This window comes from Mya arenaria, chromosome 15, assembly GCF_026914265.1.
Source record: "Mya arenaria isolate MELC-2E11 chromosome 15, ASM2691426v1".
Taxonomy (NCBI): domain Eukaryota; kingdom Metazoa; phylum Mollusca; class Bivalvia; order Myida; family Myidae; genus Mya; species Mya arenaria.
In genome coordinates, this window is record NC_069136.1 from 50838178 (window position 1) to 50865631 (window position 27454).

General features: G+C 37.2%; 1 protein-coding gene across 3 annotated transcripts; it reads left to right on the forward strand.

Moving 5' to 3' along the window:
- The first annotated feature begins 354 nt into the window (after positions 1–354).
- Positions 355–25918, forward strand: LOC128219769 (protein bark beetle-like). Of its 3 annotated transcripts, none has more exons than XM_052927739.1 (19): positions 355–970; positions 3372–3553; positions 4043–4233; positions 5138–5491; positions 5857–6107; positions 7092–7192; positions 8352–8548; positions 8983–10323; positions 11887–12047; positions 13223–13463; positions 13916–14662; positions 14949–17465; positions 17968–18640; positions 19454–19626; positions 20286–20380; positions 21087–21294; positions 22074–22336; positions 22621–24200; positions 24243–25918. In XM_052927739.1, the coding sequence occupies exons 1-19, from the start codon at positions 599–601 to the stop codon at positions 24496–24498; spliced, it is 9903 nt and encodes a 3300-aa protein (XP_052783699.1). In that variant the 5' UTR covers positions 355–598; the 3' UTR covers positions 24499–25918. The 3 variants fall into 3 exon arrangements, with proteins under 3 accessions (XP_052783699.1, XP_052783701.1, XP_052783698.1); XM_052927741.1 differs by having other exon boundaries at positions 22621–24179; XM_052927738.1 differs by having other exon boundaries at positions 22621–25918.
- Positions 25919–27454: the final 1536 nt, after the last annotated feature.

Genomic DNA, 27454 nt, shown 5'->3' on the forward strand with positions numbered 1-27454 from the left:
TATCTGTATTAGCATACATGTACTTCAGTTCATTTCATTCAAATAAAGTTATAATTTAAGTGAAACAAAATCGATTTGATATTGTTAAGAAAAACACGTGAAATTGAAATACAATTAGAGGACACTCAGGTCAAGTGGGTTTAGTGTTTAACGAAACAAAAACACGCACAATAACCAATCACAGAATGTTCCGCAAATGAATGACTGCATGATTTAGAAACAGACTTTAGAAAAAAGTTGACACACCGGAAAGGTATTCTCAGGTAAATTGTCAAATTTTGGTTCCCGGCTTTGAACCAATCGGCTTCCTTAATAGATATGAAAGCAGGGTCAAGTACAGGTGACAAACCGTCGTCCATTTTGAACGAGTGCATTATATTTACAATTGAGGAAAGGCAAAGATTATTCACATTTTCTGGACTATGTTTGATGGTTATTCAACTTTCCGTATTGTAAGGTTAAGTTTTAACAGTTGCACGAATTAATTAAACCGATCTACCTGTAATTACAGGTAAACGACTTCAAATGTTTGTCAGTTGAAATTTAAACAATGTTTACATTGAATAAACCAGGAAATGAGTATTTATAACTCATAAATATGTGTTATTTAATGAAGAGCTGTGCTCTGTTACTTGTTTGTGTGACTCTTTGGTATGTTACACCTGGAGAAGGTCAAATAACGCCACCGCCACCAAGTAAAATACCTTTTGAAGCCAATGGCAGATTGTATAACATATTCTATGTGCCGGAACATTGCAAGGATCCATTCGTTATGGTCCAGGAGGACGTCAAAGGTGGTGTTGTGATCAGAAACAAAGAACGGAAGGTACTTATGAAAAAGTATGGACCGTATCACATACAGGGAAATCTGGAGCTCGAGCCTCAGGCTTGTATGGTGATAATGCCGGGGGTAAAGATGTACTTCGATCCAGGCTTTGGCATCATTGTAAACGGGACGCTCATTGCAAGGGTATGCTAAACTTTGTTCAAGTAAACCTTTCACATTAAATGTACATTAAATGTCATTTATCCTTTAATGTTTTCCCGGTAAAGCATCTTAAAACACTTATTTTTCTCTTTGATACGGAAAGTAAAGAAAAAATACAATTAAAGAAAGAAAAAAACCTGGTTGAAATATGGAGAAAACACATGCAGGTATTGTCAGAAAAAAATATAGAATTTAGCAGATGCCTTATCCACTCGCCCACAAGGACTCATAAACATCTGACGGATGGACCTTTTGTAACAGTTGTAACAGTCCACTGTAGGCGGATGTGCGTTCATAGTATAATATTCGGTTATAGACGGATTACGTTTATAGTGCATATGATTACTTGGTTGGTAATATGCAAATTAGCAAAGCCTGGGCTCCATGTGTATTGCCAATTTACTGTATATAAAGACCAGTCGACCCCTTCTCTGAAGGGATCTGTTTGCCATGTTGGTGTCTCACATTACACCTCTTTTTTAATTGTGTCACTAACAGTTTTCAAAATTGTGGACTTGTAATAAAATATTTGAGCATATATCAACATTTGTTGAAGAATTCCAGCTGTAAGTATCTTAGTTTAAAATCATTTAATGATTTGCCACCATCTTTTTTAAATAAAAAAAATCTGTTACAGGTGTATTTTACAAAGTCAAGCCATGAAATACATTTGTTGTCCCATTCAAAGCTTGGAGTAATACTAAACAGTGGTGATAGGCAATCGGCTTGGATTTTCATAATCGATTAATCGAAGACCCTGATCGATCGATTTTCCGAATTAACTAGCATAAAATAACTATGAATTACTGCATTTTATGCTAGATAGTTGGTAGGAGTGACCACTTTGATGAATCTGAAGAAAACATTTTTTTTTTAGGTTAAATGTCACTAAATTTTGTACAGGTCAAATGACACCAAAGCGGGAGCTCATTCCCACCAAATCACTGTGGATGTCCCCCCTGACCGTCTGCCATCATAAAGCGATTTGAACGCAAAGAAAAACTAAATGAAAGTACAGTTGAACCTCGCTATGTAGACATCGGATAAGACGACTTTTCGGTTATGTTGACTTTTTTTTCCGGTCCCGAATTTATTCCTTCTTATTCTATATAAAATAAATCTGTTTGTGTCGATTTTTTTATCTCGACTTTTTCGCTATGTCGACCTCGTTTTTCAGTCCCAGTGGTCTAATTTCACACGTTTCCTATATGTTCTTTATGTCGAACTGTAGATCGAGACGTAGGTGTTAAAATATTCATGACGGTTTGCGGCATGTCGCAAAATACCGTGCGTGTCAAAATAACAAACTGTCATAATTAGGGGATACCAAAATGTAATTGGTAAGTGAGAGTAATTAAAGTTGTTTGTTTATGTATTTAATTAAGGAGAGATTTATTGCTCAAGTTCTTTTTGGTATTGTATAAAACATGAACATTTTATTGATTAGATATCAATCCCGAATGGGAACAGAAAGATTAACTTCAAAATGTTAGTTCCACTGCTCTGGTCGACCAATTCAGAGAAGGACCCGGTATAAAATCCGGGGGGATATCTGTATCGGCCATAGGGAGTAAGGGTTCTAAAAGAAAATTGTCATCGAAATCTTACACCGAGAAGTACCAAGCCATCATCGAAGTTGAGAAGGGTATCAAGACAAAGAATGTGTTTTGTGTGATCCATAAACGTTAAAGAAATAAATTTGACACAAATAATTCTTCTTTTGTTTCACTTTATTTTTCAATAATAAGTTTGCTGTTTTCACGACGAAAATATGTAACAAGACCAATCAATTGTGGATGTAAACATCGGACAATCCAACTCAAACGTGTTGGGATTGATGATATTTTTTGTAATTCGGATGAGTCGACTTTTCGTTATGTCGACTTTTTTCACTAGGTCCCGAAAAAGTCGACATAACGAGGTTCGACTGTACTGTTAAAACTCAAAGAAGCGGTAACTTCCCTTAGCTCTAAGTTACGGCGTTATTTAAAGCTGGAAATTTACTAGTTTCAGGCAAACTTTTTTTTTCGATTATTCGATTATGGAACGATGAGGTCGCCGATCGCCGAATTACTTATGTCTGCCGATATACTCGATTATCGGTGATCATCGGCCCACCACTAGTTAACAGGGCGAAATATGATTATTATTACTTTCTGAACTTGGGTTCATGTACTCAGTACTCAATATTACTCCTAGCCTTGTTCAAATGTTTGTGGACGGATATAGAAAGTTGAAGTGATTCCATAAGTCAGTACCACCGTGCCATGTATTTTTATACTGATAATGAGTTACTTAATAACTTTATTCACTGCTTGAGCAACAATAAAATATTATTTCCCTAACTGCATGTAGCATTGATTAACTTGATATTTGACTTTAGGGCAGCTACATTGAAGACGGCAGGATTTTAATGACTAAGAACCCAAACGCGACTGATTATGTTGGCCCAAACAGTCCCTGGCCTACCGATGCCCGACTAGTTGATGGGAATACAACGCGGGATGGGCGACTTGACTTGCTCCATCAGGGCACATGGAGAGGTGTCTGTACCAACTATAACAAGTGAGAAAGTTTTTTTAATTGTATATATTCTATAGATATATGATGTATCAGATTAATCAGCTCAACCATTTTTACCAATAAAAGGCTAACCATATTATATTAGGTACATGTTGCTGTCAATATCATCATGTTCTGTATTATTACCAACTTTGTTTTCAAAACAAAAGAGTATATTGACGTTCATTTTGTACTTTTTTGTCCAAGGTTAAAGTTCAAAATTAAAACTTTATTGTACGAAAGGCCACCGGCCAATACACAAACAAAAGAAGAGGTTATCTTAATGTATGCCTGGTAAATCTCTCCATTGTTTTAACAGTTATGAGTATTTGTTAAAGGCTGGACAGTGGTTTCAGCATGATGTTTATTATTCCTTCAGTGTGTCAAAACCAAAAAAGCCTTGACATGTATAAATTTGGTTGTTGTTGACAATCAATTTTACAAAATATGTTATAAATGTTTTGTCTATTGAATCATTTGACTTGATTTCAGTTTTACTGCCATAGACCTCAATGTGACTTGCCGACATCTAGGCTTTGTGTATGGTAACTTTACCTACCATTCATTCTCACGTAACGAGACGGACTACATGCTGTATGAAAAACCTTCATGCCGTGGAGATGAAAACAGTCTCTTTGCCTGCCCAGGGGCTGTCAACATCAAGTTTGGGAAAGCAATTTGTGGTAAGAACTAGTAATGATTAAGACAAATAAGACACGAGTGTCACAAGCATTGCACAGTTATGCTTAACAGTTTGAAACTCATGGTAAAGGTTGATTTAACGAGAGGGGCAAAGAGGGTTAGGCTTGTGATTAAGGGATGGGTATTGTTGGAAAAAATGTATCGCCATATTATGCAAATTACCATTATGAATTACAATTTATATCGCTTTCATTTCATTTTAGTTGAAATTGAAATTATTTTATTGTCAAAGTTTCATTATTTTGCTACATAATTGTGTGAATTGAACATATGCCAGCATTGAACATGAACACAGAGTTAAGGAAATTGATGTATTGCCATTTGGGACCTTTAAGATAATTGAAGTAACAACTAAAATCCTTCATTGGCCCTTTGTCTCTTTAAATGCTAGATGGAAGAAAATGAACATACCCAAGGCTTACAATTTAAGTGTTTCCATCCATTTACTCCTTAGCTCTTATTTTTTAGATTCTAATTATGCAATTTTAGACTGTAAGAGACTGTTAAATTTAATGTCCAATACTTTTAATTACGGTAAATTTTATTCTATTAATCGCCCATCCTCTAATAATCCCCCCCCCCAGTTTTCGGCCTGAAAACTATTTTTTGGGCAAAATTGTGCAAAAACCCTTGCCAGTTAAAGCCCACTCCCCATTTTTTTTTTCAAAACATACCTTTCAAACAACAAGTTTCCTGATTTCCTTTTTTTTTTATACAATTTTACTTCACTTTTTTGTCTTTACGTCCAAATATTATATTGATGATCGATTTACATCTCTGATTAAAGCAATTGTCTCAAATTCACACCTAATTTGAACTCGGGTACAATTCTAATTAAGGCACGGGCGATTAATAAAATAAATATGGTACTTGTTCTTTCCGCAGATGGACAGCAGGTGATAGGCTTCCAGTGTGCTGGCTTGCGTCCCGACTTGGCCAAGGACCACTGGCGAGGGATCGAAATATACAACGCAACAGTGGAGCAAATATACGACACACAAGAACGTCTTAGATATAACAAAACATACACTTTCCTTGAGTATCTGGACATAGAATATGCTGGGCTAGACATCTTCCAAGGGGACGGAATGCGTCGTGGATTTGCATCCATCAGTGCTAGTCCCTTTGTTCCCATCATGAACAATATAACAGTGTCACATGGTGCGTACGATGGGCTGAATCTAACGGACATCAGGGGTGACATACATATGGCGAATTCAACTGTGTCACATAACAGAGGTAAAACACCTAGAATATATATATATGTATGATGTTGTTTTTGAAAAAAACATACATCTTTTTCCTTATTAGTAAAAACAGGTTGTACTAAGTATATACATAATTTAAGTATATATAATCATATTTCACATATATTCTTGTGGCATTATTCTTTAATGCCTAGATGTCGACATGTCACATTGAGGTCTATGGCAGGAACACGGAAATCAATTGAAATTATTGAATAAAAATAAGGTTTATAACTTTCTTATTTGATAAAATGATTGTCCACAACAACCAAACTGGTTGTATTGAGTATTTATAATTATATAGCATTATGATGATAGTGATTGCTTAGGTAACATACATATTGATGAATATTTCAGGACATGGCGTGTTCATAAAAACCGCTGTAGGTCGTACGTTGATCAACATGACTGACATTCAATACAACTGGGGAGATGGACTGAAAATGTACATGGCCAACTACACTATTGACGAGTTCAATCGGAACTTCCCGTCCTCGACTGCATTCTGCCGATTATCCTCTCAGACTTTCTCGAGTTTCCCGATTCTTCTGCACCAGGACCTGATAAGCCCAGTTGGAGATAAACCTGTTGGGGATGAATGCTCCTTGGTGAGAAATACAAAGAAATAGAGGATAGTTGTTTGTTTGAGTGGTAGAAAACTAAGATGTATATCTTATGCAACATTCAATTGTAACCATGGCCTCACCAGATCGGGGGCCATACCGGGGATAGCGCGGGAAATGGGCTGTGTTTTTACTTTCCAGGTGGCCCCACAGTGCTGAGTAAATGTGTTGGTTTAAGCTCATTCCCCCCTATTTTTAGGCATGAATACAAATTTGTTTTCATTCCCAAAATAGGGGGGAATGGGCCTTACCTATATATAGGATTTCCTAAGGTTGCAGGGGCATTTGGTGGGGATTTTACCAGCAGGTTGTCCCTGCAGGGGGTGGGGCTTTTTCCCGGGATTGGCTGGACCGAACGTCAAAGTCCCCGCTCTTCCCCGGACCTTGGTGTGGGGGGGGGGGGGTGAACGTGGTTACAATTGACTGGTGCATTATAAGCGCTGCTGCCAGGGGTATAAAATCTACCCTTTGGGGTTCGTTAGGTGAAATTCATTGCCATCTTACTCGGTTATGACCGTTTTTTTATTATATGCCTAAAAAAGATATAAAATGACAGTTATAAAAAAGTGTATTATAGTTTTTCATAAAAGTGTGTTAAGTTGTATGTGAATGTAACATCGTTTGGTAAATGATGTCGTTGAAATTGTGTCCAATCCCTGTATGCTCTGGAATTTGATTCTGATATAAGAGTGAGATAAAATATCAAAACTGTGAAAAATATCGAATTGATGAAAAGAATATTTGATTTTCATTCAAATGTTATCATTAAGATGAGTCTATTTCAGTTTGCAATTAATCTTTTGTATAGATATTTCAGATTGCATTAATTATTTAGATGGATATTTCAGTTTGCATTGAAATGATATTTATAAGTTTTTCTCTATCAAGCACACTTGAATACAACCAGTTTAAATTAAACTGAGAAAATATTAATCTATTCTTTTAAAAGAAATCCCTATATAATTTCAGAGTTTCCGCACGGCAGATAAGAAAGTCATAACACTGCACACTTTGATCATGGAGAGAGACCCTGAAGCCAGTGGGCTTATCTCCATACATGAAGGAAGCAGGTACGAAATGCTATATTCAGATATAACCAAAGTTTTCTGTTGATAATATGTAGTTATTCTCCCCATAATATTATAAAAATGATGGCATGCATACAGTGCATACTATAGATGCTATTAATGCACTCTAAATAAATTGTTTCAGTTGTATACTTTTTTCTCACAAATTTTCTCCTGCATATTATTTATCCTAGTGGCAAATTGTCTATGGTAAACTTCGGTAAAAAGATTTAAGTCTGAAATCAGGATTGAAAGCTTTCGATTTCTGATTGCTACATTTATTTGTTGAACATTTCTGATAAAAATAACCAGAAATGCTCTGAAGTAAGTATAATGGCTTTTAAAATAATTCCAACTGGGATCTGAGACTCTTGACCAAGTTTTGGGGTTGAATCCCTTTGATTTTCCTCTGTTATCAGCCCTGTACATAATGGAGTGGCTTTTTCGTGGTTCTCAGTTGGATAAGTAAACAGTCTGTTCAGATGCGTTGATTACGAACAGTCTTAAATCTGAGTTCAGACCCAAGAGCCAACTATAAATCTTCATTTCATTTCCTTCTAATTGAGTATACTGAAAATGGAATTCGCTGAATTTTATTTCTAATTGAAATTAAACAATTCTGTTTTTTAAACATACCCCTGGTATGTTTTATAAATGATTCTTTGTAATTTAATAAAAGTGACTTTTTGTGTCTGAATCTGAGTCTAGATTCAGACTGGAGACAATCGGTAATCCTGGGCCCAGGGCTGGAACAGGGTAGTTTCAGCTCAAACTGCATTGTTGCTCCACTGATTTACTAACTATCCATTCTGTTTACATGTACTGTTTTGTCCAATTTTAGTCTGGATGGTATTAGATTTAGTTTATAATATCGATGGCCTCACTTCTAAATGTGGAAGCTACAATTTAATCCTATGTTTTCAGTAGCAACGTTTTTAGTATTTAAATTCGGTAATTTGATCACACATTTGTTTACAAAATGCCGAAGTTACAATTTTTGTACCATTATTATAATTCTGAAGGTTTGGGCTAAATGCTGAGCAGTTATTGAAAAAAGAACCTCTTGTTTGTTTTAAATGTTCAATAGATGTAATGATTACTAAAGGTTTAAATGAAAAGGTTAAGTAACTTACAATAATGCTTAAAACTTATTTTGTTTTAGATTTGGTGAAAAGATCTACCACTTCCAAATCAACAATGGCACATTTCCCCAATCCATCACAACAAAAACGGACCAGATCTACATCCACTTCAACTACATCGTTCCAGATAAACCACCGTCGGAAATTGATCCAACTAAGCGATGCAAACACCAGAGGTCATGTATCCGCTTCCTGTTTGAACTCACAACAGACTATGGTAAATAATTTCATGATTCCATGTATTGATACAATGATTATAAAAAATTATGCTCTTCCTATTTGTACTAATATAATTTTGTTATTGAAAGTTTTTAGCTCACAAAAGACATCTGTATACAAGATGGACTTACTTTAAACATACATTTTATGAAAAAATTCACTTCCCAGACAAGTCATAGAACTGCTTCTCGGTAAAAAAATGCCTAATGCTGCAATAAAACAAGAAAACCTTCTATTTTTCATGTAGATTTGTTTATATTATCATTTATTTTATTTAGATAACAAAAAAAAATGACAATCGCTTGAATATAAAGCAGAACAATTGATTCCATAATGGTTAATGATTATCTGAATGATTATTTCATTTTATGTCAATGACTTCTGCATGATCTGACAATGATTATATTTAAAGTATTTTACTCTCTTTCTCAGGTCCTGACACAGAATTGCGTCTTTATAATGCTTCGGTGTCAAACAACACCGGTTATGGAGTCAACATTCAAGAAGTGAGATCCAAAGTTTCGATTAACTCTTCAGTAATCTCAGACAATGGTTATGGCGCAGGTTTGCGTGTTTACCAAGGTGCCGCTGAAGTGGCTATAAATAGCACAAAGATTGAACGCAACATGAAAGCCGGTGTAAATATCACATACTCTGGAGGTTACCAGCTTGTCAATGTGTCAACCATTTCTGAAAACTATGGCTACGGTATCATTACTGAATATTTGTTGCTGAATAGGACGAGAATTGAACTTGTGCAAAAAATAGAGGTTGTCCGGTCAGTTTTCATGTTAAATGAGTGGACAGCGTTTAGAATCGGCAACTACTGCCTAGGTGGTCATTATCTTTTTAATGAAAGTTACTTTGGAATGAACAAACATGAAGCTATTGAATATTTATCGTGCAACATCTCTACAACCCAAAACACTAATTTTAGCATGGCGTACAATGAGTTCATTGAAAACAAGCGCCATGCTGTACTAATTTCACCTCTTGTTAATACTGTGGGAATCTTTACGAATAACACATTCAAACGTCATAAACTTGGAGTGCTAAGACTTGATAATGGATATGACTTTATTGAAAATCGGTGGTATAAAGAATTTGAAGTTGGCTACAAAATTTATGAAAACAAATTCTCAGAAAACACTGGCCGCTATGTGGTGAATTTTAGACTTTCAGAACCTTGCTTAAAACATAAAATTGAATTCAAATTTAACACCTTAGTAGAAAACACAATTGTGGATCCTTTTGTTGGTTTAAATCCTAGGAGCAACGCGGATGCAGTGATTGTTGTTTCATCAGGCAATGTATTTGTTCAAAGAAACTACATAAACAATCCAAACTCAGTACGGGACATAGCAACCCACTTAGTTGATCCATCAGTGATAATCCTGGCAAACTACAACTGGTGGGGCACTTATGAGCACAAAGATATATACCCAAAAATATTTGATCAGAATAATCGCTTTAATCTGGCTGAAATAAAGTATCATCCAGTATTGATGGAAAGTTGGTTATATGGCCCATACGATACCAGCCATTTGCCGGAGTTCCGTTGGCCCTTCGAAAGAAATAACAGAATTGGAGGCGTTTTGGAGGGATACTTCAAGACAAGTGAAAATCGTAACTATTACATTGTTGACAGAGATATCATCATCCTAAAGGATGCGTTCTTGGAGATTCGGCCTGGAACAACGCTGGAATTTATGCCCTCTATTGGTATGGTGATACACGGGCGCCTTAAAGCAGACGGAGTTGACCAGAAATTTGGTAAGTTGGATTTAGGCCAGGTTTCAATTAACAATTAAGATAAAACTTAAATTTCAGAGTAGAAGCTGTGTGGGCTTTTTTTACCTTACGGTGGAAGTAATAAAGTGAAAAGAATCACTCGAGCAGTATGGATAAACATAAACAGGACAGATATACACCAACAGGACAGATTTACACCAACAGGACAGATTTACACCAACAGGACAGATATACACCAACAGGACAGATATTCATAAACAGGACAGATATACATCAACAGGGTAGTTATACATTAACAGGACAGGTATACATCATCAGGGCAGTTATACATCAACTGGACAGATATACATTGGCAGGACAGATTTACATTGACAGGACAGATTTACATTGACAGACAGATTTACATTGACAGGACAGATTTACATTGACACGACAGATATACATTGGCAGGACAGATTTACATTGACAGGACAGAAATACATTAACAGGACAGATATTCATTGGCAGTACTGAGATGCATTTATTAACAGGACAGATATACATAAACAGGACAGTTATACATTAACAGGACAGGTATACATCATCAGGGCAGTTATACATCAACTGGACAGATATACATTGGCAGGACAGATTTACATTGACAGGACAGATTTTCATTGACAGGACAGATTTACATTGACAGGACAGATTTACATTGACAGGACAGATATACATTAACAGGACAGATATACATAAACAGGACAGATATGCATTGGCAGTACTGAGATGCATTCATTAACAGGATAGATATACATCATCAGGGCAGTTATACATCAACTGGACAGATATACATTGGCAGGACAGATTTACATTGACAGGACAGATTTACATTGACAGGACAGATTTACATTGACAGGACAGAAATACATTAACAGGACAGATATTCATTGGCAGTACTGAGATGCATTTATTAACAGGACAGATATACATAAACAGGACAGTTATACATTAACAGGACAGGTATACATCATCAGGGCAGTTATACATCAACTGGACAGATATACATTGGCAGGACAGATTTACATTGGCAGGACAGATTTACATTGACAGGACAGATTTTCATTGACAGGACAGATTTACATTGACAGGACAGATTTACATTGACAGGACAGATATACATTAACAGGACAGATATACATAAACAGGACAGATATGCATTGGCAGTACTGAGATGCATTCATTAACAGGATAGATATACATCATCAGGGCAGTTATACATCAACTGGACAGATATACATTGGCAGGACAGATTTACATTGACATGACAGATATACATTGGCAGGACAGATTTACATTGACAGGACAGATATACATTAACAGGACAGATTTGCATTGGCAGTACTGAGATGCATTTATTAACAGGACAGATATACATAAACAGGACAAATATACATTAACAGGACAGATATGCATTGGCAGGACAGATATGCATAGATAGTGCAGTTTTTCCTCATAAACAAGAGTATATATATTTCAAAGAGAGCTCTTATTGGAGCAAATTTTCAATTATACATCTACTTTCACTTTTCACTATTGCATTTTTAGGTACAGTTAAAGAAATAAAGTTCAAGCTTTATGAGGCAGATTTTCTTCCTATGGTGAACCGAACATCATACGAATACATCCGCCTGGTTGACGGGGCGACAGAGTTTGAGGGGCGTCTGGAATTAAACTTCACCGGGGAATTTGGAACAGTCTGTAGTGAGGTAGGTTGAAATTATATTGACCATGTTTTCTGACTTAATTTCAGTAAAATGTACATTAAGTCAGAAACTTAATTTATGTATATTGTAACTTGAAAGTTTCATGATGCTTTTGTGTTAACATTAAATTTTGGGTTGTCTAAACAAGAATGCCCAAGTGTACTTGAAATAAGGCCTTTATCTTAATACTTGTCTTAATACATCCTGAAAAAAGTTTGCATCTATGAGAAATGAGTTAGTTTTTGAGTGGCTTTAAGTATGACTTGCATATATAGTAAGGGTTTACCTAATCAGTTTAAGGGTGTAGAAGGGTGCTGCACTCTGTCAGTTTTGGTAGCTAACTTCTTCCCTAATGGAGTATATTATGTGCACCCTTCTGCTTTTACAAAATTTAATGCAAAAGATATCAGAAACTTTCCTTTTTATTTTGTATTGATTCAAAACTTCTTTCATTATTCAAAATGCAGGCTTTACATACTTGACAGTTTAAAGCTGCACTCTCACATATTGAACGTTTTAACCACTTTTTTTATTTTTTGTCTTGGGACGAGCCAATTTATTTGAAAATGCATCAAAACAAGTGCTATATGACTGCTGAAAAAAATTTCAGAACGCAGATTTTCATATTCTAGTTCAAAAATTGATGTTTTATGCATTTTTCTTAAACCGTTAGTAACAGTCTAAGACATAAAATATTAATTTTCAAACAGAAATATGAAAATGTGCCATCTGACCTTTTGTCAGCAGTCATATATCACTGGTTTGCAGATATTTTCTCAAAAATTTGCTCATTCCAAGACAAAAAATAAAAAAGTTGTCAAAACGGTAACTCTGTGAGAGTGCAGCTTTAAACTACTTCTACAGTCTTTAAACTTGGTATGAACATTGTTCATGGTCAGTAGATGACCGCTATTGATTTTGGAATCAATAGATCAACGGTCAAGCTCATGGTGACCTTTACAAGAAAAAAATTGTTGGTGCTTAAGACAGGTCATCAGGTTCACATGATTCATGTTTTATATTGGCCTTGACATTTCAATCACTCTTTAAGGGCTGGTCTGAGCATAGACTCCACCATCATATGCCATTGGCTACGAATGATCCAAAGCAATCATGTCTTAATACAAATTCAGATTGTTTATTTGCTGTTGGCCTTGAACTTTCTATTACCATTCTAGGGCTGGACAGAGCAGAATTCTGCTCTTGCGTGCCAACAGCTGGGCCTCACATTCAACCCAGAGTATGGAACCCCATCGCAAATCATGTTCCCGTCCCCCTCAGTGCCGATCCTCATGAGCCACGTGTCATGTGACCAACTTGACACGGACATGCGCGAGTGCCGGGCGTTACATGAGGGTGAATTTGTGTGCGACCACACCAAGGATGTATTTCTGCGTTGTCAGCCACCAACCTGGTCGGGTAAGAACTTAAGCCAGCATGTAACTTAAAGGAATTGAAAATGACAGAACTCAAAGAATGATTCATATCAGCTTTCAGCTGTCTTTACAATCATGCTTAATTAAACTAGCATTAACTACGTGGTATGTAAGTCTGTATACATGCGTCTCAATTTATGAGTATATAGAGTCGTTTTATGGGGAACTCGGGGGTCAAGTTGGTGTTATGCAGTACACATAAACTCTAAAAAATATTTTTGGTACCAAAACACTCAAAATTGTTTCATGTTATTAGTTTTGGGATGAGAAGGGGTGTTAAACCCCTCAGTTATTAGTTGTGACCAATGGTTGTTGTTAGTCTTGTGTGCTAACACTTTGTCATTCTGATTTTTTTTGCATATTGTTATATAATACACTGAAAAATGAGCTATTAACTTTAAAGATTATGCTAAAAATATTTGCTATGTTTAACAGGTATAACCATGACTGCCCAGAGACGTTATGGGACGAGACAGACAGAGGAGACCCAGATTCGTTATGTCACTATCGAGAAGGCTGGGCTACTTGATTTCGTTGAAATGTCATACACTCCGGGACTGCGTATTGATTACAACTTCTACAAGATATCCTATTTGACAATCAGAGACTGTGTGTCAGATGGAATAAACATCAAGTATGCCAACCCATTCAGCAAAAGTTTAATTGAAAAGGTCACAGTTGAGAATAGTCTCGGAAATGGGATTCTAACCCGCAGCCCTTTTTTGGAGCTCTCCCATTTAACCTTGACAAACAATGCCAAAGCTGGCTTCGTATACGATCCAATGTTCACGGAGTATGAAGCTTTAAGCGTTCGAAACTTCATTGGCAGGGGTGTAACTGAGGTCCTTACAGACCTTTCTAATATTCAACTAAGCAATCAAGAAATGAAATTCCTCATAACCACGCAAACAACCGAGGATAAAACATACACAATTCAGATCAGCACCGCAGATCAGTATTCACAAGTTGTGGTGCAGGTTTTGGACTATAACCCGCAAACTGACAAGGAGAAAGTTGTGTTTTACCAGTCGGACAGAAATAATTGGGCTTCAGCTACCAAGTCCTGGTCGATAGAAGAGGATCTGGTTGATTTTCCGCTGCTGTCAAAATCTCAGTATCTCACAATTCGCTATACAGTCCGGGGGACAAGATCTGGCAGACTGGCATTGGCCATAATCTCAAGTAAGCTACTTTAGGGTTGCTTATTTATTGAAAATCTGAAATTAAAGATTATATTGTACAAAATGATTTATATAAGATGCAGATTTAAAGAGTAAAAAAATACAGTAGTTGAATAGATGGCTTGATATTTGTTCTAGGGTTGGATGCATTGTTCACAATATTAACATTTTAAGAATATTTTTCTTTTAAACTTAAAGCAGACTTGTCGATATGTGGTACAAATAATGGAAACTGGGGGGGGGGGGGGTTAAAGGTTCTATTAACAGTGTATTAATTCTTATTTCAGATGGTTTCAGAGAAACCTACGATTCCAACATTATAGTGTACAACGCAACCATTAAGAACAACGAAAGGGGCGTAATGACAAAACACTACAATAACCCATCTAACGAGAAAATGGAGATATTTCACAGAGCAAAGAAGGAACTCATTCGCTTTGAGTATCTTAGGATAGAAGGAAGCCGGGAAGAAGCCATGTTTATTCCAAGTTTGACGAAATATCACGAAAATTTTATTCCGACTATGGAAGAAATGACAAGAGCGGAGAAAGTCGGAGAAATAAAGTATGAAATTGTCAATACGAAGATCATTAACAACAAGAAAGGCATACATGCAGAACACAATCATGTAGATTTTGCGAATAATGTATGGAAGTGGAATATTTCTAACGTGGAAATCACTTTATGTGAAAGTGGCGGGTTTATAGTAGAGCTACCAAGAGTTAATGATTTATACGAGAGGCAGATACATGCGGTAAATATTGAAAAAACCAATGTATTCAATAACAAGCGGTTTGGTTTTGGAGTAATTGGGTACTTCGCAGATGTTAGAATAGTTTCCAACTCAATTCATGATAATGAATGTCTGAACGGTTTAGTGACTCTGTCCGGAATGGAGAAAGATATTTATTTCTATGACAACCGACTGGAAAACAATAGAAACTGCAAATATGCCCTTGACTTTAATCTTATGAGTCATTCTGAATATAAATCAAATGTGTCAGGATTGGTTAGTCGTAATTATATTGTTGGGAATACCCACAGTTATGTAGCGCAAGGTCTTGGAACTACAAGTGTTCCAGTCACATACGCAGTTGCGGTGAAAGGTGTGCAGAACATTACATTCAACAAGAATGTCCTGGATAACGGTCAGCTGCAATATGAATTGGTAGCTGGTGTTACGTCTTTGATTCTGGACAATAAGTTAAATGCAAAAGAGAACTACTGGGGAACTACTGACCAGTTTCTGATCAAGAAGCGCATATTCGACTTTGATGATTGGAACAACTTTGCAATAGCAGAATATTTCCCCTTCCTTGCGGTTCCGAATCCAATAGGAAATTTGGCAACAGATACTGAACTAGTGATTGAGCTTGACCTGAACCATCTTGGTGGCCGTATTGAAGAAGATTACACCATTCCAGCGCGGTCACAGCCATACATCGTCTACTCGGATATCACTGTAATGCCAGGAGTTAAATTTACCATACCTCCAGGGACTGAGCTGCAGTTTTATCCAAATGTTGGAATTCTCGTGTTAGGCCAATTGATCGCAACTGGAGCTCCGTACAGTAGAATAAAGTTTACGCCAGCAAGACCTGATTCCACAAACGTACGCGCTAAACGCCAAGCGCCGTATCATCCTGAATCGTTAACAGCATCGGACATACACTTTGTAGGAGGGCAGAACGACTATGAAGGATTTCTAGAGCTGTATAATGCATCTTCGCGGTCATGGAATATCATGTGTGATAGTCAGTTCAATGAGAAAACGGCTGAAGTTGTTTGCAGGTCACTTGGTTTGGAAACTGTGAATGTTGATGTCAGATTCACGCCGCTGTATGATTTCTTTGTGTATGGCAAACCCATGTACTTCCTTAAAGAGTTCTGGACATATTCATACTATTGCAAAGGTAATGAGGATTCATTGGACTATTGCATGAAAAGAATCAATTATAACATTAAACCCTGCATATTTGCCGGCAATTTCACATTCATTCGATGTGGTCTCCGAAATCTACCAGCTCCTTTGGAATATTGGGGTAATATTAGATTTGCTCCATCGGAATATGAAGAAGAGATTTACCCCTTTATTGATGAACAGGAAAGATCAAGATTGCAATATGTTGATATCGACGGGGCTGGTATGCTTCATGGTGAGAAAGCTGGAGCTATCCAAACCACTTACGTTAATCCCATTTTAGATCATATCAACATTACGCGCTGCGTCTTAAATGGAATCGACCTCGTTGCCCCAAGACATGATATTGATATTGAGCACCAGAATGTTTCGGGCAATCTAGGATATGCCATCAACTTCCTAGTGCTAAACGGAGACTCCATGGCTTCGCCAGTATCATCGTTTCATCCTTTAGTCACTAACACTGTGCCTTATAATTTGTACGGACTAGTCGACATTTGTAAAATGGAAAAAGTGATAACTGTTGAAAACAGACTGGTTTTGTTTTACAAATACTCTCCGTCTTCAATGGACTGCGTTAAAATTATTCGCGGTTTTAGTTCGCAGGTTGGACCGAAACCAGTCGCACTGCGATTTCTTCAATTCCATTTGTACCAAGACGATTTCTACAGGAATTTGATTGAAATATTTGATGGTGGTGAAATAACAGTGGACAACAATTTAGTGACGCTGACGGCCAATAGCTCTCAGGAGGAAATCAAGACCCAGTTCAGAAGCTCGGGTAGTTACCTTACAATCCACATTCATGCGTCACCTTCGTACGGTTTCTATGGATTCGTGGCAGAGGTTGTCACTCTTCCGATGTCTGGCCTCACTTATCCAGGTAAGTAATTGATTCATGTTCAGTAGAAAGCTGTGAATTGGACAGTTATATAAATAACACTTCGGTTGAACATTCTGATTTGCTTCGTTAAAACTCGTCTGAGAAATTGTAACAAGCATGTTTGTTTAAATAACAAGTTTCGAACAAACTAAAAAAGTGGCCTGGCTTAAAATTGTGGTCTTGTGCTAATTTGGTCCACTGAATTGGCTAGAAATGATATTGGAGTACAATTATAATAATTATAGTTTAAGAGTAAACTATACATTATTTATTTATTGCATCACAAAAAAAATTGAGGTACAAAAATATACTCTGGGATTATGTCAGCCGTTCAATTTCTTACTTATATTCTTTGACTATAGCAATTTTTTTTAATTAATTCCAAAATAGTCATGCTGGAAGTAAACATGACATCCCTATAATAAAACAAAAACAAACAGGATTTGATTAAGACTGTAAATTTAGTTACAAACTAATATGATGATTTCATTATTCTTTTCAGATGATGACATAAAGCATCGTGTGAGAAACGTTATAATGAAGGGTAATGAGGATGGCGCTCTGATGTACATGAATGTTGGCGATATCACGCCTTCTGTGTACATAGACCATTGCTGGATTGAGGGCAATGGAGTTGGAATTCTGAATCTAACCTCCCCACCTATCATTGACGTTGGACTACAATCCACCAGAGAGTTTAATCTGCAGAACAGTTTCATCGCAAGAAACAAAGGCGGAACCTACATACGCGCTACGACGCCATCGGCAGCTACTAAACTTCGCGCAAATATAACAAACAACGTTTTTGCTCACGGGACACACGGCGAAGTTTTGAATCTTACTGGTCACCATTATGAGAAATTATTTCTGTATGAGAATTACATCTACAACAACTCTGCTGGTGATTATAGGGACATTATACATGTTCAGAACGTTGTTGTCAATTTTACGTTCAACACTGTCACCAACAATACTGGGCATTACATTGTTCGGTTGTACAACAAGGAGAATACAGAGGCCACCCAGGAATACACAAAAAGTCTCTTTTACGGAAACAACGCCACGGCGGTATATAGAGCGTTGTTCCATGTTGGAAGCGGAAATCCAAAAATCAACAACAACTATATGGTCAACACAGAGTGTGATTTTGAGCTGGAAACCAACCCTGTCAACAAGTAAGTAATCTATTTCAACTTGATGGATAAGTACTTGCACCACATTAAACAGAAGCATGGATTCTTAATTCTTATACATATTAGGGACGAAATGGAAATTACATTTTAATAAAAGTTTGAGGTATTGTCATAGCCTTGGTGTTCTCTCGGGTGTTGGCGTAGTTGATCAGATAACTAAACACAAATTAAGATATACCTGCATCAGCTTGAGGAAATGGACACGCGTTAGCATCAGTTAGTGATGTATGATACTAACATGAAAAATGGTACACATGTATTAACTGACAATGGGTTTATGGCTAGCAGATTGAATATATCTGCACTTGACCACCTTAGAAAATGGACAAGCATTAGTATCAGTTAGCCGTGTTCAGTTGATCACCATGATTGACCATTCTCCTTATAACAACTAAGTACATACTTAATGAAGAGTTAGGTCTGCCTGGTGGTGGTGTTAGTAGTTTATACTCCGGGTCCCGGCGTGAGCACATTGAAGGGTCCCAGAGTGACAGTTCAACCACCGCACACCTATCCTGGGCAGAACCAGTATTGGGTGCCTTCACCTCTGCAAGGAACTGACAACTTCTGTACATGCCAGGGGCAGTGGTACAGTGCGAATGGCCGTAGAAAGGATTTCATAACCAATCACAACAGAAGTGACCTGGTCCGCCCGGGAATCGAACCTGGGTTGTCCGATTCAGAGTCCAACGCTCTACCGATTGAGCTAACCGGGCGGACTAACAAGGTCTGCCTTGCGCTATGCCCTCCATATATGTATCTCTCACACCAATCAACTCTGGTTTCTTTGTCAAGGTTACCCAATGGCCAACCAGGCAACGCGGCGCCGATAGATGCACGGGAAAACTGGTGGGGCTCTTACAGCACGGGGTACGTGAACGGGAAAATCTGGGATAGGCTGGACAATGATTCTCTCGTTGCGGTCACATTTATGCCAATGAAGGTTAACAATGAATCGCTTGTCTACGGTATGTTGAATTGTATTTTAATATCTCGAATACGTTAACATATATTCCCAGAAATTAACCTTATTGTGTAGCATTTTAAATCATATTTCGAAAGATGAATACATCTCTGAAACATTATATATATTTGATGCATTTTTCTTTTTAAAAGAAGAGATTTTTGACATGTTATATCATAAAATCCCATGCCATAATGAAAACTCCTTTAAATGATTTTATTGTATTTTTTTAAGTTTGACGCAAACAGTACATTAATAATAGGAGTGTATACAGTACTGGCGATGTTAGACATCTTACTGTTATAAAGAAACATTGTTTTCTTTAGAGTATTGTTTAAATAAATGGTGTGTGCCTCTCCTAAGCATGTACATGTATGTGTATATGACATTGTAAATATTTGTAAATATTGTGTTTGTCCTCATGGGCCGTATGGCATTTTGGATATGAAATAAACCAACTTCTCTCTATATCATTACAATAAATGCAAGGTGTAGAATAATTGCCCAAGCTGTTACCTGCTAACTGTTTAGAACGCATTTGTAAAACTAGTTCAAATGCGTTTATGTGGGATGATATAGAAGCAAAAAATGAAACAGCAGTCATACATCTGAATATCAAACTAGATTTATACTAAGATAGCACATGGCTTTTGTATTTTGCAGGTAAATGCGCGCCTGGCTGGTACCTTGAGGATGACCGATGTTACAAGTACATGGGGGCTGCGCTGCCTTACAAAGAGGCTAATGACTTCTGCATTGTAAGTACATATAGTATAATTTTAAACAAAAAAAGAGCAAAGGAATGCTGGTCGTTGATATTAATACAACTCTATACAGTTGCGCGGCTCTGTCATACGAGGAGTTCAGCGATTTTGCACTGTAAATACAGGTTAAATTACAGTCACTACAATTGTTATTTATACAGCGTTTATACTATAAACTTTATAGTGAAACGGTCTCATAAGATTTAAACTATTCTTTGTTTCTCCGCAGCTGCTGATTCAACCAAAAGCGATCCATGTTATATTGCATTCAATGGCACATCTAATACAACACAATAGGAAAACGTGGATATCCGATGATATTTATAAACACATTTTGTTTCTCAACTTTCCTGGGTTTTTATTAAAGATAAACATGTATTTAAAAAAAAATATGAAAAAGCTGCAGAAACCAGTCCAGTAGTCGATAGCTTAAACATAAATCCAGTTCAAAGCTTATGTGTTGATGGCGGCATGCGAACGCTTTAACTTTTGGCATATATCATGTTTGACAAGCTATTCAGTATACTAGTATAATACTACATGTAGTAACAATATGTACAAACAAAGCAAGGCCTATCACTTTAGCTAAAGCATTTTTAGTAAGAATGGCCCTTACCCACCGGAGGGAAATGCGTGAACTTCTGTATGGTTTGATATTACATGTACCTGTCATAGAAAGTGTTGTGGGGTTTTTTTTCAGGAAAATGGCGGGTTTTTGGCGGACGCAAAAGGAAAACATGATTTTTTCCGGCGCTACCTACGACTGATAATGAATGTTTACGCGGAGACGAAGCGAGTCTGGGTGTACTCGGAGGTGACCAGTGGCCGATGTAGCGCCTTCGAGAAGAATTATGTGGTTGAAGAGTATGACTGCTTCTATGTAATGCACCCCTTCCTGTGTGAGAAAGGTGAGGAGCTTGCTATGTTGGTATAAAAACAATCAAAGTTTGCTGAAGAGCTATGTCTTCACAAATATTCACAAGTTATGAACTTCTAGTTAAAGAATCTTTTCAACATTAATGGCGTCTTTATCAAAATTATCATCAAAAATAAGTGTTCTATGTAGGGTTTTCTGTTCCATACAAACAAATAGTTGCGATGTGTGTACAGTCGAACCCCGCTGGCTCAAACTTCCAGGGACCGGCGAAAATACATCGAACCTCGGAAAACTCGAGCCAAGTGGGAAAGCTTATCTTCAGTATAGATAATTCAATCATTTTCATCCAGTTCGAGCCAACAAGATAATCGAGCCAAGAGAGTTTGATCCAACGGGGTTCGACTATATTGTCAAAGCCTTAATAACAGTATTGTCATTGTGATTTCTTTTTAATTTGAACTTACAAAATGCTTTATAGGCAAATCGAAAGTATTCTTACCTAGAAAGTGTATTTATTAGGGGTTCTCAAGTTTATATGATAAGAACTTTTATCATCAGACTTTTGTTCAGTTGTAAAGGTTGTTTTTTTCTCAGATATTTGCATCGAAATAGTGGGAAGTACTTTGAAATTAATAATTACAGCTTTAGAAACAATTTCAGAAGGTATATATAAGCACCTTGACTTTGTTTTGGGTATGAATCCCTCATACGATAACAGACCCTCGGCTATTTCTCAGGATAGAATTACCAGCTATTTGAACCTCTTATTTATTGAATAGATATTGAATACATACTGTATCATTATTTCAGATCCCTATATCCAACCACCGGGAGCGTCTATCTACACTGCAGTGATCGCCATTGGTGCATCGATCGGCGCGGTCGCCATCATAGCCATTTGCATCCTTGTTATTCTGTGGCGGGTGAAGTCCACTAAGCGTAAAGATGAGAGGTTTGAACGTCAGGCGTCTATACGTTCCTCGATTAAGGGCTCAACGATCAAGACTCGGTCCCAATATTCACTGTCTTCTTCCAAGTTCCTCTACGATCAAAGATCATTGGCTGCCTCACAGGTTAGTGTCTTGGGTGGAAATGACAAGAGCAGTGTGAACAAATGTCATGGTCAATGTTTTTTCATTAAATGGTTGGAACATTGGTATTAAGTAGACGTACATTTGTTTTGTTCATTAGTTTATAAAAGTGCATGAAAAAGATTAAACAATTTGTATTTAGATGTGTATGATATTTTTGAGTGATTCTAAGAGACAAATGAACATACTGGTTCTGTACATTTTCTTTCAGTGATTGTAATAATGCAGTTATATCAACTTTTAAATGCTGATAAAAATATTTTCAGATCAGCATTGGGGGAATAACTGAGGACGAAACTTCAACCGACCCCCATGAAACAAGGCGTCGATTACGCCAACGCGCTGAAATCGCTCGTGGTCGCCAAGACAACGAGTCGCCTAGATATGATAGACATGACTTCACAAACGGCAACGCTAAGGGAAGGCAGCCTTATAGAAGCAGAGAATTTAGTGAGGCGAGTGAAACTGACTATGAATATGAGAAAAAGCGGGAAGCGGAAAGGGATCGACCACGTAGAAGGGCGGAAGAAGAACGCAGACATCATACCAACGGAGGATATAAACATTCAGATGAGAGCCATGATCATGAACAGGACAGTGACGATGATGTGAAGGTGCCTTTTGGTGATAGCGATGATGACACTGCAAAAAATAGTTTTACTCCTGTTAAATTTAAGCGAGGTGTTGAAAAAGAACTTGATTCTATACAAATGAACGGAAGTGGAAATGTGCAGTACATCAAACAAGATGATACAGGCAGTGTCGATTTAAGTGGTGGGCGGCATTTGTCCAGGTCCATGTCAAGTTTCAGTGCCCATGATGCTCAACAAAGCAGTCCTTCAAGGTCCGGAAGCGAAGACAGCAATATTGATACCCCAGCCCCTCCCCTTCCGATGGCGATGAACATTCCTGCCAAAATCAAAACGCCTAAAGAACCGAAGCCTGTCCCTAAGCCAGTCCCTTTACCAAGAGCAAGGCCGCTGCCATCGGCAAGGTCATACGGGAGCAAAGAGGATTTGTCTTCTCCTCGAGAACCTAAGTTAAATAACTTAAGCCAAGATGAAGCAAGTGATTATAGAGGAAGTCGAGAACGACTTGACAATACTGACTCATATATGGCCAGAAAGCCACCAAGTTACTTGCCTCAAACGAAGCCAATGAGTCGGAGTCGTGAAAAACTGGATGAATACCAGCCTAGCGTACAACTTCCACCAAGCGTAGATGCAGGTGTAGACTTCTTACCACGCCGGCCAAACAACCAGCAAGGCTATGATCCAGATAGAGAGTCCCCGATGTTACATAGCAGTCGGGAAAATCTGCTTCCGAAACGCCAGGACAGTGACAATGTGAAACCTACTACCATTCCAGCCTATGAGCCTTTGCGGGCGACCGATTATCCTTCCGATTATTATGGACAACCACAGGCTCCAAGATACCCAAATCAGAACATCGCTCCAGGCGTGGATTACATGGGTAATAGAGCACCGCAAAACAACAACTACAATGATTTGGCTCCTGGTACCGACTATCTGCCACAGAGTATGGGTATGCCCATGAAAAACCGACACATGATTGGTCAACGTCCAAGTGTTGGAACATCGAATTCAGACTATGAATCATATGACGGTGGACAACATGCCCCACCGCCCTCTGCGGGTCCAAGACTGGTTGATACCACACCTGGTTACTATGACTACTCGCAACAACCACAAAACTATCCCACAAGCATGCCTCCTGAGAGTGGCACAGATTATATGCCGCGAAATCAATACAACCCGTCACCTCAACAGGGCTACATGGCAAGGTCACGTGATAACGTATCAAGGTCACGCGATAACGTGTCAAGGTCAAGGGAAAATTTATCAAGGCCACGTGATAATGTATCAAGGTCACGCGATAACGTGTCAAGGTCAAGGGAAAATTTATCAAGGCCACGTGATAATGTATCAAGGTCTAGGGAAAATCTGTCTCGTTCACGGGAAAATATCGATAGGTCACGTGACAATATAAGCAGGTCGCGTGACAATCTAAGAAGTGAAAGTGACTTTGCTCCCTACGCAGCAAACTACGATGATGGTATGCGAGAGAATTCTCGGGACTTTGAGAAACCACGGCAACAAAAATCCATTGAAACAGAAATATAGTTTACTTTTCATCTTCCAACATTCATCATTTCAACAGTGACAATTTGTCTATGCCACATTTCATTAATTCCACATTAGCACTGAATGCACAGTGTAGTGTCTAAATACATATCATAATATTTTATGAATACGATTTTATTTTATGCACTGTGTTAATGACACAATCTTTGTTTTATTTAGTACAGTTAGACTGTCCACATTACACTTGTTTTATATGTGCAATTATCCTTCTGTCCAATCTAATGATTGTACATATCTCCATTTGTAAATAGTCTACCATATGTACATTTTGTACCATAGGGTTTAAGCCATGTTTAAAACAGGACAGGGTGCTGCAAGGAGGGACAGGGTGCTGCAAGGAGGGACAGGATGCTAAGGGAGAAAAAATACAACATTATTTCCGGCTGTGAAGATTTTCAACATTATATATTTAACAGACAATGTAAGGAATTACGTTTAATTGAAGTTATTCGGTTTTAACTGCTGAATATGTTTTTAGTTTTTATCAGGTTTTAAGTTTTAATCCAAACAAACGAAATAGTTGTTAGTCTTAAACATATAATTCTATGAATGTAAAAGAGTGCCCATGCTGGTCTCCATGAGGACAGAAGGTTGTTACTAAAAATAGAAAGAGTGCAGCATCCTTCAATAAGTTTAATTAATACCAAATGTTTGTATTCTTATATTGTGATAATAGTGGTTGTGAAAACCCTCACACCTGTTATGTATTTTAAACTATTTTAAATAGTCTATGACAGTGCTTCAAACCGCTTAGCTGTCCTGAAAAATGCTCAAGCAAGATACATATATCATAGTACTAAACAATTATCAAAATTATATTGCAGTTATTAAAAATGCTTTAAATGATAAAGATATAAAGAAATTTTGATATGAAAATTATTAAGAAATATACACAAAGCTATAGAAAATTCTATAATGATATGCATTGGCCATGGACCATAGCCGTGAAAGCGTTACTTCAGTAATATTAAAACAAAATGATACAATAACATTTAGTAGTGATCAAACGAGTATAGAGAAAACTCACATCGTCATTTGTTTTCTGTTTTCGTGTAAGTACGGACAGCTGCATAGTATATGATGTTTTAAATTATTTCTGAGTAGTTTAAAACAAGTACTTTTGTATAATATTTGTACTATCTGGAATGGTACTATTAACTCGTTTTGATGGCATAAGTTTACTAATATTGTTTTACTTTTCAATAATTTTGATTTCATTTATTGTATTTGTTTGGTCTTTATATAACCAGGTAATTCCATTTTAATTGATAGACATTTATGTCTCTGTTATATTAATATTCAGTTTTTCTTGTAATTTTCTCGTAATTTTATGCACTTCTATCATTCCAAATATTGTAAATGATTTATTTTTATACTTTATTACAATAATTAAATGTATAATCTACAAGTACTTCCATTTTTATATGCGGTGGTGTTTTTTCCGTCGTCTATTTGTCCGTGAATCTGTGAACAATTGCTTGTGAACGAGATTACGTTTTCATTGAATGATTCTTCAGCAAATTTATACAGTGACTTGATATCCGTAAGAAATCGGTTCCTTTCGAAAATCAGCTAGATCTGCCCATGCATGACTGGATTTTGGTCCTTGCAATTATCAAAATGGCTATTTCAGCCAGGTCCAAAATTACAGCCTAACTATTTGAGACAACCTGGTTTAAGAGTGTGCTGTTCTTTTTAGCTCAACTTTGCTCAATGTGAGCTATTGTGATCCGTCTATGTATGGTATCCAGTCGTCCGACGTCAACACTTGATTGTAAACATCATCTCCTCCTAAACCGCCTGGAAAATGTTGATGAAAGTTCACGGGGATGTTCTTTGGGTGGTGCCCTTTCAAAATTGTTCAAAGAAATGAATTCTGGTTGCCGTGGCATCCGAAAGGAATAACTTCAATAATCTTGACAAAATCCATGTGGCATAGAGCTTAGATATATAGTGCATTACATTGTCTAGTAGTCGTCTTCTAAGTTTTTGTTCCAATTATGCTCATGGGGTCAAAGCTGGCCCCGCCCCGGGGATCACAAGCTTCTTACATACTTATATAGGGGAATCTTTGAAAACTTGCACTTCACGGGGGTAACAAGTACCCGGTAGGCGTATATAAGAAACGCATTTTGTTAAAATCTGATAGTTATGACTACTCTTGAAGCCAGGGCAGCAATTTTGTGACATTGTTCTGGGTAAAAACTGTCAAAATTATTTTGTTAAAATCTGATAGATATGTAGTTTCCTCTAGAAACAAGGGCAGCAAATCTTACTATATTGTCTCCCTTACTCTTGTATCTTACTTATGGAATACTTGTCCATTTTTAGAAACATGATGAATTCCTCAAAAGTCAAAATAGTTTCTTTTAGGGTAATTATTGTCCTTCTTAAAGACTTATTGGTTAAAGTAAGTATTATATGTCTTTATTTTGTAGAAGTACATTTTGTTTAACCTAATAATGAATTTAATAATCAGACTTTTCCATTGAACTAGATTGTACATAGTCCTATATTTTGCTTTGATAGTTATAACATCTCATTGTGGCGGATCCATGGTCTAGTGGTTACGCACTTGTCTGCCAATCCATGCGCGATTCCCCGCCGCACGACTTAAATACTAATCGTCTTTCGGGAGGGACGTTAAATGATGGCCCCGAGTGATAGTGCTTTACACAGATCCAGGGTAGCTTTAACCATAGTAATATTTTGTCTGTGCACTATGCCCCAAAAACCTAGTATGACTAACACTCTTATCGGAGCACTCGCAGAATTGGCCTTGCTCGAGAAAGAATATAAATAAACTTAAATACCAACATCTTATATAAACAAGAATTTAATGCATGTATTCGTAAGGAAGCTTATGGTGTGTACGTTGGAGGTAGGGTTTATAGAATGTTTTTTTGTAAATTTTAAGTGCCTTGGTTCTTATTTA

Bases quoted from the DNA above. Each gene is read 5' to 3' on its own strand.
- LOC128219769 (XM_052927738.1), top strand. From the start codon at position 599: ATGTGTTATTTAATGAAGAGCTGTGCTCTGTTACTTGTTTGTGTGACT. The intron at 13,464-13,915 runs GTAAGAACTTAA...TATGTTTAACAG, and splicing joins TCAGCCACCAACCTGGTCGG to GTATAACCATGACTGCCCAG. The intron at 20,381-21,086 runs GTAAGTACATAT...GTTTTTTTTCAG, and splicing joins AGGCTAATGACTTCTGCATT to GAAAATGGCGGGTTTTTGGC.